Raw genomic sequence first — 17,379 nt, 5'->3', positions numbered from 1 at the left:
AGCTGGTCTGGGAAATGTTATGTTACACTATGATGTTTGTTTTCCCAAAGTTACAGTGCAGTATGTTTTCATAGTACAATCAACTGATTCATCATGATATATGACCCCTTTAAGCATTTCAGGCTGCCTGAAGGCCTTCAGAATCCAAACAATTCCTACATTCCCTTGTATTTTCCTGCAGACGTCACATAAGCTGGAACACTGTTATTCCTAACACAAATGGTCTCTTTTTCACAGGATGCTTATCCCAAAGGTGTGATTCCCTTAGCTGCCATACAAATGGCCCGCGTAGCCAAAGACAATAAATTTGAGGTTGTCACAAGTCACAGGACATTTGTCTTCAGAGCTGATAATGATGGTAAGCACAGCATTTTTAGCAGATAACTAAATTTTTCTAAATTTACATTTATGCATTTGATGCTTAAATGCGACTTTACATTGCATTTAGGATAAAAGTTCATGCATTCCCTGGGAATTGAAACCCATGACTAAAAATCTCAATATGTTGGCAAATATATATTTTTCATGGCAGATAATATAGCATTGACACAACCTGCCATCTAAAAGCATTTATTATGGCACAATATTCCAAAAGAATGTTTAGAAAAGTGTTTTACCTTCTTATTTAAAATTATACTAGATCAAAAGAAACCTTATGATCTCGCTTTTCTTCTTTTCATAGTTCAGAGGAGCACATGGTGCGGCACGTTGCAGGAGCGGGTCAAAGAACAGCTGGTTTTCGGCCGCTTACGTTTTGGCCCTGGCAGTCACTGCCAAAAGAACGGCTTCCTGGAGCTCAAAGGAACCAAGTCAAAGATCTACACAGCCATTATAATGGAGCAGATCTGGTTGTACAAGAATGAGCAGGTGATTAGTTAATCACGTTATAGCCATACTACTCGAGATTTAGTACTAATGATTTATTTTGCCTCTTTCTTCTCTCAGTGTGATGCAATTTGAGTTTTCTGAACTTCCTATAGCATATGTGCAGTTCATTCATAAATAGGCTTAAATTATTTGCATCATGGAGGTTTAACTCTTAGTTTAAGACTGACCCTTTGTGATATGTGTTCTGCAGTGCTTTAAAAATGGAATTGGAATTACTGTAATTGAGGCCAGAGGAGCTACAATTCGTGATGGGAAGGGCAAGAGCTTTGATCTCATTACACCTTATAAAACCTTCAGGTAAACCGTTCAAGTCACGCTATGCTTCTGTTAAGTAGCTTGTACGTGTGTACCCTTTTAAGTCATTTCCAACTCTGCAAAAACTTTGTTTAATCAGTGATTTGTCGATTTTCCATTTATAAATATGTCTTGAGCTGAGTTTATTTTTCATACCCCATAGTTTAAAACAAGAAAAATTAATTGGCCAGTAAGGCATATTTTTTTTAAAAACAAGTTCTATTATCATACACAACTTTAATTCTCAAGTAAATTGATTTAAGGACAATTTATGGAAAACTAGACAAATACGCTGATTTAAAAATAGATAACACATAATAATATTTAATATATATATATATGTATATATAATATATACAGATATACATCTGTATTTTAAAATATATATTTTTTAATTATGGTTAAACGTTTTTATATGCTACCTTTTAAAAGACTGGGGTCAGATTTTTTTTTTTTAATTCTCTCATACTTATTTATTTGATCAAAAATAGAGTAAAACATTAATATTGTGAAATGATTATTACGATTCAAAATGACTGCTTTCTGAAGATTGTATTAATTCCTGTGATGGCTAAGCTACATTTTCTGCAGCTATTACTGCTGCTCAAGAAACATTTCTTATTGTTGTCAGTATTGACTTATTTTTGTGGCATCCCTGATACAGTTTTATCAGCATCCTTTGATGAACAGAACGTTCAAAAGAACAGGATTTATTTGAAATGGAATTTTTTTTGTAACATTATGAATGTCTTAACTGTTGCTTTTGATCAATTTAATGTGTCCTTGCTGAATAAAAGTACTAATTTATTGGGGGGAAAAAAAACATTACAGGCTAGTGTATATTTTGTAACACACACCCACCCACCCACACCCACCCACACACACACACAATGTGGTTTACTATCCTTGTGGGGACTCTCCATAGGCGTAATGGTTTTTATACGGTACAAACTGTATTTTCTATCAGGTTTAAGTCCCCACTAGTATAGAAAAACATGTACACACACACACACACACACACACACACATAGACGTTATTGAAATAAAGTCAATTTCATCATTTAAATTGAACTACACACTTAAAGAAGGTAGAGAAGTCGTACAGAGGTCTGTTCTCACAAAGTAACCATGCCAGACCAGAGACAGTTAATAGGATCCATGATGGCAGAGCATTAAGAGGGTTGTGTGCATCCTTGCAGCTTTACGGCAGAGTCGGAGCGAGAGAAGAGGGACTGGATAGAGGCCCTGCAGGAATCTATAGCGGAAACACTGTCTGATTATGAGGTGGCAGAGAAGATCTGGTCCAACAGGTCCAACAAGATCTGCGCAGACTGCAAAGCCATCAATCCAGACTGGGCATCCATCAATCTCTGTGTGGTCATCTGCAAGAACTGCGCAGGTGTGTGGCGGTGACTTATCAGCTCGATGACTTTTATCATTTCAAATTGTGAATTAGACCAGAAATTTGTCAAAACAGTTTGGTGTGAGAGGTATCCCTTTTCCAAATAGTCACTAGCTGGCATGGGTAATGGCGGTGTGGAGTCTTGGTTGATACAGATGGTGCTAAGAGTTTCTAAGCTCATTTAAGAGTTCATGTGAGGTCCTCTGTGCCGTACACTAAAGATAAAAGTGGCTCAGAGGCACCATATCAGGAAGTCTTAGTGGGACACAAAGAATGAATGGTGCGTGGAGAGTGATGTGGTGCCTCTTTTGTTCTGTCTGCCTGCAGGCCAGCATCGAGGTCTCGGCACAATGGTGTCGAAAGTGCAGAGTCTGAAACTAGACACCAGCGTGTGGAGCAATGAGATCGTCCAGGTAGGGGTTGCCGTTATCAGGATTCCTGTGATTTTACCACAAGGTCTTTTACAAATTAGGCCTTGTGTTTTTGTGTTCTAGCTCTTCATAATGCTTGGCAATGATAGAGCCAATGAATTTTGGGCGGCCAGACTTCCTGTGACTGAGGAGCTGGACTGTGACGCCTCCCCAGAGCAGCGGAAAGAGTTTATCACCCACAAATACAGAGAAGGCAGATATCGGCACCCTCAACCCAGTTTTAGCACTCAAGAGGACCTTCTTAAGGTAATGGATAAGCCATTTACATCCACAGGGGACAGATCATGCAAACCAATGATAACTTGTTTATCAGTCATTAAGATTATTAAGATTTTTCATGAATTAATAAAGATTATTTATAGTCTTCAAAATACATTAGTAAATAAAATTAAAAAGTGCCTCAGAAGTGTTGAGCATGGCTGCTTTAACATCAGTTTTTGTGTAATTTCACGGTTTTAATTTTAAACCTCAGTTTAAAAAAAAACTAAATATCAGGGAATTTTAAAATCGAATTTTCAAGCCTGGAAAATTTATGGAAATAAAATAATCTGTTTATGTATGTGATATAGATATATATATATATATAATATATATATATATATATATGTATATGTATATGTATATGTATATGTATATGTGTTTTTTTTTTTTTTTTTTTTTTTTTTTTTGTATATATATATATATATATATATGTGTATGTGTATATAATGACCTATTTTGTTGTAATTATTACTACTATTACTGTTATTAGTTTTAAATGCACAATAACATAGATAGTAAAATAAAGAATAAATTAGTTATTAATAATAATTATTATTGTTATTAGTACTGCTATTATTGTTGTTATTACTACTATTTTTGTTTTTAAATGCACAATAAAAGTAAATATAATAATAATCTAAAAATTTAATAATAATATTAATATTGCTACTATTACTACTACTACTACTAATAATTATTATTAAATGTAATTAAAAGTCATAGGTATGGTAATTATAAGTTATTCTCAGTAATGCTAAGTAGTCATGAAAGGCCATGGAAAAGTCAAGGGAATTTATTGTTTAAAAAATATGGAAACTTTTTATTCCACTATCTGAAACCTTTGCATAAACCTTGTGCAGATGTATATACAGTAGGCCTTTTGCTTAGATAATGATGAGTTAATATTACTCTCAGTTATCTTCAGAGCCACATAACTTTAGCACTTTTGCACAGTAAATGCATTTCCCTTTCCTCTTCTGCAACACACTTAATTTTGAAATACCCCGAATACTTCCTCAAATGAGAAGTGCGGTGAACTATTGCAGCGGACATTTCTCCCTGTAAAAGCTTTGCTTCAAAAGAAAACTTTTAGATCAGTCACCGCTGGGGCAGTGAGGACATCCTGTCTTAATATAGCTAGAGCCATCTAAGTATTATGCCAGCGGTCAAGCCAAGATTAGTGTGTAATATTCTTTCTCAGGACTTTACCAAGGCTATCATTTGTGTATCCAGGCTACCTATGTACCCCTGAATAAGCCAGTGGCTGTGTCGTGAATTGAAAATAATTAAGAACGATAATAAAAGGATGGCAATGAATAGAAGGACTTTTGGAAGAAGCTTTGAATGTCCTTTGGCTAAATCTGATATTAGCGGTGCATTTGTTGATGTGTGTATATGTTTGTGTGTGTGTGTGGTCACCCTGCAGGCGCTGTGCACCGCTGTGACTGAGCAGAACCTGCTAAAAACGGTCACTCAGATTTTTGCGGAGGCCGAGGCCGTGCGACTAGCTGACGCTGATGGAAGCGATAAGCGCGTGTCCCCGCATTACTCATACACACAGTCAGCAGGTATGATAGAGTCCCTTCCAGTACTTCACTACAGCCATGTTTCTTAAAGGTGAAGATATCATTTGATAGGCACCATGTCAAAACTAGGAAAAATAAACTCAATCACAGTTCTCTTAAAATTCAACATCTTGAACCTGGTGCATAATGTTTTTATGGATGTTTTTGCTACACTCTTTATTTTTCTGTACTACAACATCAATAAAATTACATACTATTCTGGAAATTGTAATATATGTCATTGTTAAGTGAAACACAAGAGGTGTGAAGTATCTTACTGTCATTTTCTGGATTCAGATTCCTGTGTCTATGATGAGATCATGCAGTCCATCCTGTACTCCGGCTACATCTACAAGTCAAGCTCCTTGAACAAAGGGACATTATCTCGCAGAACCAGAGACGGTAGGCGACTATGTGCCATAAACAAGCCTTGGCAGTGATTTAGGAGCAGAATGTACCTCTTCAATAAAAATAAAACTACTCAGTAAAAAATAAAGCTACTCAAAAATGTGACTTTTGCGTTTTTTGTTATTAAAAAACAAGTAAGTAAGCCCAGCCCAGGTGATAAAAAGTAACACAAAATAATGTAACACAATAATTTCCAATTAGTGCAATTAATCCTTTTTATGGAGTAACTCAATATTGTAATGCATTACTTTTAAAATGAACTGCTCATCAGATTGTGTACGTATTAAATGAAATGGGTATTTTTGCCTAAAAATCATTACAAAATTAAAATGCATTCAAAAGTTTAGGTTCAATAAGATTTTTAAAGAAATTTATATTTAATGAAACAAAAATGCATCCAGTTGATCAAAGGTGACACTAAAAACTTTTATAATGTTACAAAAGATTTTTTAAAATAAATGCTGTTCTTTAAACTTTGTTTTTATCAAAAAATCCTGAAAGAATGTAGTCATGGTTTCCACAAAAATATTAAGCAAACGGTTTCAACATTGTTAATAACCGGAAATGTTTCTTGAGCAGTAAATCAGCATATTAGAATGATTTCTAAAGGATCATGTGACTGAAGAATGGAGTAATGATGCTGAAAATACAGCTTTGATCACAGAAATAAATTCTAATAATATTTCACAATACTACTTTTCTTTTAACCAAATAAATGCAGCTTTAGTGAGCTTAAGACACTGTAAAACTGTACATTCAGACGAGTGTAAAACATGGTCATCTGATTACTGCTCAGTTCAAAACATCAGTGGTCTTGGACTTTATACTGACATCTGATACGAAACAGTAGTTTAGTTTGATTGTTTTTGTGTGTGTGTGTGTGTGTGTGTGTGTGTGTGTGTGTTTAAATACCTGTTTGATTTTATTTATTCAGCAGATTTCCAAAAGTACTGGTGTTCGGTGGAGAAGTCTATTCTCTTCTATGAGTCTGACAGATGTCATGAGCCCAGTATGAAGATCGATGTGAAAGACATCATCTGTTTAGGGGTTAGCCGGCCAGACTCCAGCAACAGCAGCGGCTTTATTGACAAGTGGGTGTCATTGCATAACAGAACACAACCCGATTTAGAGATGTCATAGTATCTTAATCATAACATTATAACAATATGATTCTTTGTTGTTCCTTTCAGATTTCGATACACATTTGAACTTTACCTAACATCTGATAAACTGATCCAGTTTGGCTTTGAGACTCCAGATGCGTTGCACAGTTGGGCGAGAGCGATAGGGAAGGTAAATATTAATCAGTCAAGCTCTGCTCAGTGTACACAGGAAATAGCTTGTCACATCAGTGCATTAGATCTCACCTCGGTTTTGATCTCTGGCAGGCCACCACACCTCTCAGCTGTCACTGCCTGCTGGCGCGAGAGTTCGAGCGAGTGGGCGTCCTGCGCTACAGGGCCATGCTAGACCCCCAGCAGTGGAAAGAAGGCTTCTTTGTTCTGCAGAAGTCCAACCTGTTCATATGCCCTGGAAATGATGGAGCCGCAGAGGATATTATAAACCTGAAACGCCTACAGGAGCTCAGTGAGTCTGTTAGCTCAATCACTGTGAAACTGATACAATATTTCAGAGAAAATTGTGCTGCTAAATTTACCCTTGAGGTTAATAAATGAGCTATGTACTTATCCGTCTTTGTCTTGGGTTAAAAATCAGGCATTGCATCGGAAACAGAGAACCATGAGAAGAAGGACATCCTGGTTCTTGTTGAGAAAGGAAGGTGGGTCTTTGACTTCTATTAATGTACATGTTTAATCCAAAATTAAACCTTTAGGAATAGCTCTCCCAAAAATGAAAATTTGCTTAAAAAACACCCTAAGGCCATTCAAGATGCAGTTGTTTTCTTCATCAGAACAGATTTGGAGAAATGTAGCTTTACATAACTTGCTCACCAATGGATGCTCTGCAGTGAATGGGTGCCGTCAGAATGAGAGTCCAAAAGGCTGATAAAAACATCACAATAATCCACAAGTAATCCACACCACTCCAGTCCATCAGTTGTGAAGCAAAAAACTGTGTGTCTGTTCAACAAATCCATCATTATGATGTTTTTAACTTCAAACCGTTGCATGCGGCTAGAGTCCATAATTCATAATTCTCCAGTGAAAAATCTCATCTGCATCCGGAGAGAAATATGCATATATCAAGGACTGTTTACAAGCAAAAACAGTTTTAAACAAATATATCAGTGTATTTTGATGTTAGCAGACAACAAGGGATGGACTTTTTCACTGGATAAAGCAATATTATGGATTATGAAGTCATATTTTAACCAGAAGTGATGGGTTAAAGTTAAAACACCTTGATGTTAACTGATGGAGTGGAGTGGTGTGGATTACTTGTGGATTATTTTGATGTTTTTATCAGCTGTTTGGACTCTCATTCTGACGGCACCCATTCACTGCAGCAAGTGATGTAATGCTACATTTCCCAAATGATGAAACAAACTCTCATCTTGGCCTGAGAGTGAGAACATTTTCAACAAATTTTAATTTTTGGGTGAACTATTCCTTTAATACACCTCCATGTTCTTATTGCAAACGATTGCATTTCATTACAACAAAGAAAAAGTCCCATTATTCTTTCATCAAAATATAATGACTCTGTCTGCAGGACTCTGCATCTGCAGGGCACGGGCAGGACTGACTTCTCCCTGTGGTACGCAGACATTCAGAAGGCAGCAGGAGGGAAAGGGAACACCCTGAAAGACCAGCAGCTCAGCAGAAATGACATCCCCATCATCGTTGACAGCTGCATTGCCTTTATAACTCAGTATGGTGAGAAATCCCTGCGCTTTGTACTGAAGACATTCCACCCTGCCTAAATAATTATTAAATAAATTAACATTGCAGTCCAAATGATCTCTCTTACGCAGGTCTAGGCCATGAGGGGATATACAGGAAAAATGGTGCGAAGTCCAGAATCAAGCTTTTGATGGAGGAGTTTCGTAAGGACGCCCGCAATGTGAAACTCCGCATTGGAGATAACTTCATAGAGGACGTGACGGATGTACTGAAAAGGTTCTTTCGGGAGATTGATGATCCTATATTCATGGCTGATCTCCACCCCTTCTGGAGGGAAGCTGCCAGTTAGTACAGTACACTTTCTTTGAAATGCAGTTTAATTAAAAATTGTGGGTTATTTTTTGCATAATTTCTATGCATCTGTTGCATACTAACGATTGCAAACAATAGTTTTGATAGAACATATACTACCATTCTAAAGTTTTTATTTATTTGTTTTTTATGGGAAAGTCTCTTATGCTCACCAAAGCTGCATTTATTTGATCAAAATACAGTAAGACCAATAATACTGTGAAATTTTATTAGAATTAGAATTTTCTATTTGAATATATTTTCAAATGTAATTTATTCCTGTGATGGTAAAGCTGAATTTACAAATCTTTTGTAACATTATACTGTTACTTTTGATTAATTTAATGCATCCTCACCTCAAACTTTTGAAATGGTAGTGTAATTTCTGTAAAAACAAACAAAACAAAATACTGTAATATATTTATAATCACAATCACAACTGGGCAGTCCTGCTAATCAATTTATAAAATTCCATAATTTTCGAAAGTGCAAAAATTGCATCGGTAACACAACCAAATACCGGAAAAAGACCAATTAGACAACTTGTTAGCAAATTTTTTTTAATTATTTTTACTGAGGAATTTAAGTGGTTTAACAGTAATACAGTAAGATTCACATTGTACATGTATTATTAAATGTATATAACAAAAAGTGGATTTTACAACCATAGACATGAAGTTTTAAACAACCCAGAATTTTTGTATAACTGATAACAAACATACTGGATTTTGGCTAGTTTGAGTTGTCTCAGTGATTTCTCATGCTATATGCAGAGATACCTCAAAAGCCACAGCGTTTGGACCGATACAAAGAGCTGATTCGAGGGTTACCTCGGGTCAACAGAACAACTTTAGCAGCTCTCATCAGTCATCTCTACAGGTGAGTCTTCCTTGGCAGTCTGCTTCAGCCACGTCTGGTCTTTGTTCATTTACAGCAGCTCTTACATGGCTTTGTCTTCCTCTCTCTTAGGGTGCAGAAGTGTGCTGATCTCAATCAGATGTGCACTAAGAACCTGTCCCTGCTGTTCGCTCCCAGCCTGTTTCAGACTGATGGGAAAGGGGAACATGAGGTCAAAATCATAGAAGACCTCATCGATAACTACCTGTATATATTTGATGTAAGTGAATAACTTCATAACATGAAGTTATTCAAGCGACACCATGGCGAAGTTATAATATCAGGTGATAATAAATGTGAATAATTTTGATGCTTTTTAAAGGTTTTCTTTTTGTGTTTGGCCAGATTGATGAAGAACATCAAACTCAGATTGAACTGGAAATCAGTTTGATAACCACCTGGAGAGACACACAGGTAGAGTTTAAATAATAATTAAAAAAAAAAAATATATAGTATTATATTTTAATATTTTTCATATGTTTCTTCCAGCTCTCACAGGCAGGTGACTTGATTATTGAAGTATATCTAGAAGAAAAGTTACCAGACTGCTGCATCACTCTGAAAGTAAGTAGATCATATTTAAAAAAAAAAAAAAAAAAAAAAAAAAAAAAAAAAAAAAATATATATATATATATATATATATATATATATGCAATTTTATGCAATTTGCAATTTTCTGTTTTTCCTACTGAAACACAAAAATGTGTATATACATCCCTAGGCAGGATTTGATGTCAACATTTATTAGTATACTATGACATAGATGGCCTTAAAGCTAATATACATAAAATAATATTGTGAAAAAAAGTATAAAACTCGAATTGCATTTCATGTTGCGGGTGCACAACATTACCACACGGTGGCAGATTCAAACCATCAGTGCAAACCTCTGGTGTGGCTCTCCCACAGGTGTCTCCCACAATGTGTGCTGAGGAGCTGACCAATCAGGTGCTGTATATGAGAAATATTCCTGCGGGGGAAAAAGACGTCTGGATGACCTTTGAGGCCATTGAGGAAGGAGAGCTTGGTAAAAGCAAAACGCACACTAATTCATCCAAACACAATCTCACTTCAGTCACTACTGAAGTTAATCACACACTGCAGTGCAAGCAATGTTTTTTAAGGCCGGGGGAAACAATAGATCAATGCAGGATGTCATTTCTGCAGAGCGACCTCTTCACCCCAAAGAGATGGTTCTGGAACAAGCTCTACAGTGGTGTAAGATGGCTGATCCCAGCTCAGCGTATCTGGTGGTGAAGAAGGTGCCTAGAGGAGAAGCTATTGACATTTTCACAGGTGAATGCACACTCATTTCATCAGATGAACTGACTTTCAGAAAATATAGTGAAGTGTTGAATATTTTAAAGTATTTGATCCAGTGGTACTTCATTGTCACAAAAACATTTTTATAAGTACAAATATTCCATTTAGTCTTTCCACTAACTTGAGGTAAAAAAAAAAAATGCATAAAAATTGCAATGCTGTTCAAAAGTTTGAGATTTTTGTTGTTTTTGAAGAGGGTAGTTTATGCTCTATTCTGCATGTATTTAATAAAAAATACAGTACTATTGTGAAACATTATTAACATTTCAGACAACAGATTTCATTTTATTTTCAAATGTAATTTATTCCTGTGATCAAAGCTGAATTTTCAGCATCATTACTCCAGTCTTCAGTGTCACATGATCCTTCAGAAATCATTCTGATATGCTGATTTGCTGCTCAAGAAACATTTCTTACATTGAATGCTGTTGAAAATAGTCATGCTGCTTAATATTTTTGTGGATTTTTTTTTTCTTCTCAGGATTTTTCGATGAATAGTTAATCTATCCTTGCTAAATAAAAGTGTTAATTTCTTTAAAAAAAAAAAAAAAAAAAAATCTCCAAACTTGTGACCAGTAGAGTATACAAGAATTCGAAAAAAAGAGAAGAAAATATAGCACGTCACATTGAATTATTACTACACAGTACCCACAGCTATTACTATACATCTCTGAAACCGTGTTTTGTCACACGAAAAACACCAACTGTATACCTTGTTGCAAAATTGTAGAAAATGATACAGCTGTATTGTTGTTGACCTTGTGTCTGTTGTATCTGTGTGTTGTGGGCTGCAGCCTATAAGAGTGAGATAGTGAAGTCTGGAGTGCTGAAGTGTCGGGAAGAGCCACCCAAGCTCTTGCAAGGAAACAAATTCCAGGAGCACTCATTTCAAATTAAAGACCACAGACTGCTCCTGATGAAGGACAAAAAAGTATGTATACTGTTCATCATCATCTTCTACATCACAGCACGTCAGAGGATTCTGTATGAATGAGAAGACCGTGAACTGAAAACAAACTAAAAGCATCTTTCCTACATCACAGAGCAACAAACCTGAAAAAGAGTGGCAACTGAAAACCTTGAAGATTTACATGGGGATCAGAAAGAAGTTAAAACCACCAACAAAGTGAGATGCATGTTCCACAATAAGCTTCTTTTCATCAGTGAACTTGATAGAACTTTAAATAACAAACATGTTGGCTTGCAGATGGGGATTAACAGTGATGCTGGATAAACAGCAATTGTAAGTTTATATTTATATATAAATAAATACATTATATATACTGTACTGTAAGGTCCAGTTCTCACTATTAATTAGTTGCTTATTAGCATGCATATTACTAGCATGTTGGCTGTTTATTAGTACTTATAAAGCACATAATAATGCTTTATTCTGTATGACCATATTCTATAGCCCTTAATCCGAAACTTAACAACTACCTTACTAACTATTAACTAGCAGCAAATTAGGAGTTTTAGGCAAAATCATAGTTAATAGTGAGAATTAGTCCCCAAACTGAACTGCATTATAGGACATAAGTATGAGTGCATTTAAAAGCATTATATATTACTTTGCAATGCATTGCACAGGCTTTATAGAAAGTGTCTCTTTATAGCTACATAGTGAACAGTAATCACTCTCCTTGACCTCACAGGTACCTCAGCTGTTCCTGTGAGACTGAATTATGGGATTGGATGACTAATTTACTAAAAGCACAGGTACAGCACATTTTAAATAGAACAAATCTGAACATTTATTGACATTTCAGAGCTGTCAATTAACATTAACGTCCCTCCCTCAGAATGATGATTTGCGTCCACCTGTGATGAGACGGCACTCTTCCTCTGACATTTCCAAGCAGAAGTTTGGCACCATGCCTCTAGTGCCCATCAGAGGAGAGGAGAGCAATACCAACACCACCATGCTCTCCGCCAATCAGACTCTGGTACAACACTATGGCGCCCTCTAGTGGTTCAGTGCATGTAACGCTCACTTGTTCTTTGCTTTGACACTTAACTTGTTGTCTTTGTGTTTTTGCAGAGAAAGCTCCACACGAGAAGAGCTCTCTCAATGTTCTTTGTAAGTAATTCTTATTATCTGCAGATTAATCCAATGCATTATATATAAGAATTACTTTAAAGGAATAGTTTAACCTAAAATTAAGATTTGCTAAATATTTACTCACCCTCAGGCCATCCAAGATGTAGATGAGTAGATTGAAGAAATGTAGCATTACATAACTTGCTCACCAATGGATCCTCTGCAGTGAATGGGTGCCGTCAGAATGAGAGTCCAAACAGCTGATAAAAACATCACAATAATCCACGAGTAATCCACACCAGTACAGTCCACCACTCCAGGACAGAAGTGATAATTTAAAGTTATAATTATGGATTTTATTATTACAAATATACAAATTTTCACTTTAGAAGACATGGAGGTTCGATGGTGTGGAGTGGTGTTGTTTACTTGTGGATTATTGTGATGTTTTTAATCAGCTGTTTGGACTCTCATTCTGACGGCACCCATTCACTGCAGAGGATCCATTGGTGAGCAAGTGAAATATTGCAAAATTTTTCCAAATCTGTTCTGATGAAGAAACAAACTCATCTACTCATCAAACTCATCTTGGATGGGCTGAGGGTGCGTACATTTTCAGCAGATGTTTATTTTTGGGTAAACTATTCCTTTAATGTTCAGTTTCACACCTTTGCATAAGTTTTGTTGCCATTTCTTCAACACAATCAGTCACAATTACTCTGATTACAGTGGCTGGTCAAAATGTAAAAGTAGGAGGTTTGGAATGTATCAAATGACTTTTGCGTCTAAAAAGTGCTTAAAAATTTAGGAGTACGCTTTACAAAAGAGCCTATACTTAATGGAGGAATTCCCTTTGACTTCCTCGGTCCTTCCCCCCATTCCTGTTGGGAACCAGGGCTTCCTGATATGACAGGATGCATTTGGAGGAAGAAAGCTTCTACTGCATTGTTCTGCAACTGTAGCCTTGAGGGAGGGCAGGGCAGGGAGCTCGCTTCACCTCTTGTGTTTTGGGAAAATGCCGCAGCTTCTGGTGTGTCCCAACCCAAAAGCTTGCACAAGCAAATTGTCTGCGGGCTTCATGCTTTTGTCCTCAATGTATTTGGCAATTATCTTGATGGTGTCTCTCTGATACTGAGACAAAAGTTTCAACTCAGAAAAGGAAGTAATTTGTTTTGAACATTGTTGAGGGGCGAATCCCTTTCTGTGTATGTCCCGTTAACCACAAATACCTCTTTTGTTCGCATAATGGTAGATCATCTAATCAGATATCTAGAAGATTAGGTACTTTCACGAGATAATAGTCACCTTTATGATTTAGATGTAGTTTTATTATCTTCGTTCAAGATACTGATTTGCTTTGGACGTACACATTTGTGTTTGCAAGCTCATATGCTTACTTGCATTTTATAAACAGATGGCTTCATAGATTGGTTGAGCTATACATTCAAAGCTGTTGTAAAATAGCAGATAGTATGTATGCATGCATTAATTTATTTCTTAATTAAACAATATTTATAACATTTATTGTTGTTTATTTTCATGTCATTTTAAATTTAATGTAATATATTCACTATAGCTAATTTTTTTGTAGTTAAAAAAATGTAATGCCATACAACAACAACAACAACAATAATAATAATTAGTAATAGTATATTAACTATATTATGACTGATTTAATATAGTTAATAAAAACAATTTCATACAACAACAAAAACAATATAATAATAATAATAATAATAATTATAAAGTGTGTATAATATTATAAGATACATGTAAAAGTATATTCACTTTATAAAAATATATTATTCTTTCTTCATATAGTTGCATAAAAATGTAATGTCATACAACAATAATAATAATAATAATAATTATTGTATACCACAGCTATTATTATAATAATAAAACACAATATGGTTGTAGTATACAATAATAATAATAAGAGCAGTAATAATAATAATAATAATAATAATAAAATATTGTTGTTATAACTATTCATATTTATTATTATTATTATTATTATTATTAAGGTTCAAATTTCATTATTTCTGATAAGAAATTAATATGATTATTATCACCAGATTTATTTATTGAATATTGGGTTCTCTTATCATCATATTGCAGTTGTTTTAATTTAAATTCAACCTTTGTATAGAGTTTTTCAAAACTATTTCAGAAGTGTTAAAGTGACTGTAATGGACTGTCATGTGTTATTGGTTTAAAGACTTCGCCCCGTGCAATTAAGTGTTGTAATTTGAAATCCACCACAGATATCTTTTTGACCTCCTGGTATGCCTTCCCATTGTCTTTTTTGTTTTTCCTGCTCAGCCCATGAAGGTGCATCAGGACTCGTTTGAGGAGCGCATTGAAAGCTCGGAGCCTTTGTATGAGGAGGTGGGCGACTTCGGTCTGCAGGTGCTCAAGTCTTTGGAAACTAGTTTCCTGTCCAGTGCTCACGCAGAGACACAGGAGGTGCCAGCACGGCCCGTCAGTCTCGGACAGAGGAAGGCTGCCTCCCTGGATCGCATGGTTGGGTCAAAGCCTGTGCACTCTCTCTTATCCTCAGGCGAGTCAATAGACACTCTGGGCCAGGAGGAGCCCACTGACTCTCTGCACGTCCCAGGTAAGCACAGGTCCACAGATCATGTAGCCCCCAACAGGAACTGCTGTTACAGGAACTCTCCACAATGTTCTGCAAGAAACCAGAGTCTGAAGAACAGCATGAGAACCTCACCTGAGCTTAGAGACCAGATCAATCTCACGAGCGATTTGCTTTGGAACTCGAAATTGCTGTTACTATATATTGCCACGTGTGTCTGTTTGAAATTGGCTAGTAAGAATCCAGTATTAAATTGATCATTTTATAAACATAAAGTATTGTGCCAAAGCAGTCACTGAAATTAAAATATGAGTCTGTGAATCTGTGCTAGAATTGTTTTGTAGAAATGGGATAAATCTGTTTTGGCTTGTGCATTTGTTGACTTGTTACACTAAAACTGACCGATCTCTCAAAATTTAAAATGATCATTTATCATTATTATATTTTATTGTATTATTTGTACCTAAAGATGAAATTACATTTCAGTTCCATTTCATAATTGTTTTTTAAAACAAATTTCTTGGCTCAGTAACAAATTTTATCTGTATAACAGTAAGAAATGCAAGTAAAGCAAAGCATGTGCAGTCTGTAATATATAATAAGTGGTCTTATTAGCAGAAAAAAAAACAAACAAAAAAACATTTACATTGATATTCCTGGACTGCAGACTGATTAAATGACTACTTTATGGGTGCATTTCACTTCTCCTGTGACTTTGACCAGATCTTTTATATGTATACAGTGTATTATATTTATTAATTTATTTATATAGACTATTTGATTCATTCTCATATTTCTCACTGTTTGGAGACAGTGAAGGAACATTATCAGAAGGATAAAGGCAGTTTCTTGAGTTTTGACTGTAACAGTAGAGGGCAGTATAGATACAGCACATGATGTCCTGACAATCTAAAGCATTTTCACTCCTCATTTATTAAAGGCATGTACAGTTCTATAAATTCATAACAAAATAAATCTGTTCTTACCCTGATTTTTTTTTTGTTCTTTGTATTTTTTGATTGTCTCTCCAATGAATAAAGTATCAGTTGTTTTTGATCTCATTTTTATAAGCACTGCTACTGTACTGAATTCATTACTGCTATAATATTCCTATAGAATTGCCTGTTATATTTAATGCTAAAATGTTTTTATTTTTTATTTTTTTGTGTTATGACATGTTTTCGGTCACTATCAGATACTTTGAAATGCAACAAAACATTATATATATATATATATATATATATATATATATATATTAGTTTATTGCATAAAAAGTCTCACATTTTGATTAATTTTATTCATGTGTGCTTAGGTATTTTAAATTGTCTTTATGTTTTTAGCTGCTGAGATATTCAGTGGTTTATAATGAATCCCTGTGTGTAAAAATAAATGCAGGGGCATCAATATCAAGATTGTTGGTGGTCAATTAATGTATTTAGGGTAGAACTACTATATAAATAGGTTTGAGGTGTTGACTTGAATCTTCAGGTGTGGTTAAGGAATCAGTTTGAGTAAAACAGGATTATGTTTGGTTATAAGAGCAAGCATGTAGGCCTGGCTGAGGATCAGTCAATCAGAAGTGACTTCTGGGAAGATTTGACTTTAAGAGTAATCTTATTATCCATGCTTTTAACTGGACACCTCTGAAGTAACGCTGTCATGAAGGAGATGCCTCTCATTTCCTTTAAGATAATCTCTTTATGTCCAAATCAGTCAAATATTGGTTATATTTGTAGCAATAGGATAAATGAAAAAAGTAGATTATTGTCATGGTGTCTGATGATATGAATTTGATAAATGGCTGAGACTCATAAAAAAGGTTTTGAAGGCCATTTTCCTGCATAACTAAAAACTGAAGCTTGGGTTTTCATGAAGTTGTAAGACACTGAACCCTTTTATGAGAATACAACAATTAAATGTCACCGATTTCATGGAAAATACTATCTTTGTGATATTTAAATGTTCCTCTAAATCAAACGCTTGACTAAGATTTGGCAATATGAGGTACTTTCCATGACCGTTTTTTTTTTTTTTTTTTTTTTTTTTTTACCATTAGATGCACAAATCCCATGTATTTGTTACAAGAATCAATAGATATGTTAGATACAAAGTTATTTC

The 17,379-nt window shown here is 35.2% G+C and overlaps 1 protein-coding gene across 1 annotated transcript in view; it reads left to right on the top strand.

Annotated features, from left to right (window-relative positions):
- The window catches only part of arap3 (ArfGAP with RhoGAP domain, ankyrin repeat and PH domain 3), a 29,579-nt gene extending 13,327 nt beyond the window's left edge, over positions 1–16,252 (top strand). The window contains 28 exon segments of the mRNA XM_042770339.1: positions 238–358; positions 683–867; positions 1,079–1,185; positions 2,382–2,581; positions 2,912–2,997; positions 3,079–3,261; positions 4,703–4,844; positions 5,139–5,243; positions 6,187–6,340; positions 6,440–6,542; positions 6,638–6,836; positions 6,966–7,029; positions 7,923–8,086; positions 8,185–8,397; positions 9,178–9,283; positions 9,374–9,521; positions 9,647–9,715; positions 9,791–9,865; positions 10,211–10,328; positions 10,469–10,597; positions 11,419–11,555; positions 11,668–11,750; positions 11,832–11,867; positions 12,280–12,343; positions 12,427–12,570; positions 12,666–12,704; positions 14,991–15,299; positions 15,302–16,252. Of these exon segments, the coding sequence (XP_042626273.1) occupies positions 238–358; positions 683–867; positions 1,079–1,185; positions 2,382–2,581; positions 2,912–2,997; positions 3,079–3,261; positions 4,703–4,844; positions 5,139–5,243; positions 6,187–6,340; positions 6,440–6,542; positions 6,638–6,836; positions 6,966–7,029; positions 7,923–8,086; positions 8,185–8,397; positions 9,178–9,283; positions 9,374–9,521; positions 9,647–9,715; positions 9,791–9,865; positions 10,211–10,328; positions 10,469–10,597; positions 11,419–11,555; positions 11,668–11,750; positions 11,832–11,867; positions 12,280–12,343; positions 12,427–12,570; positions 12,666–12,704; positions 14,991–15,299; positions 15,302–15,400 (3,582 nt within the window). The 3' untranslated portion in view covers positions 15,401–16,252.
- Positions 16,253–17,379: the final 1,127 nt, after the last annotated feature.

Source organism: Cyprinus carpio, chromosome A14 (genome assembly GCF_018340385.1).
Source record: "Cyprinus carpio isolate SPL01 chromosome A14, ASM1834038v1, whole genome shotgun sequence".
NCBI lineage: Eukaryota > Metazoa > Chordata > Actinopteri > Cypriniformes > Cyprinidae > Cyprinus > Cyprinus carpio.
The sequence above is the reverse complement of the archived record's forward strand: the minus strand, read 5'-3'. Positions and strand labels throughout refer to the sequence as shown.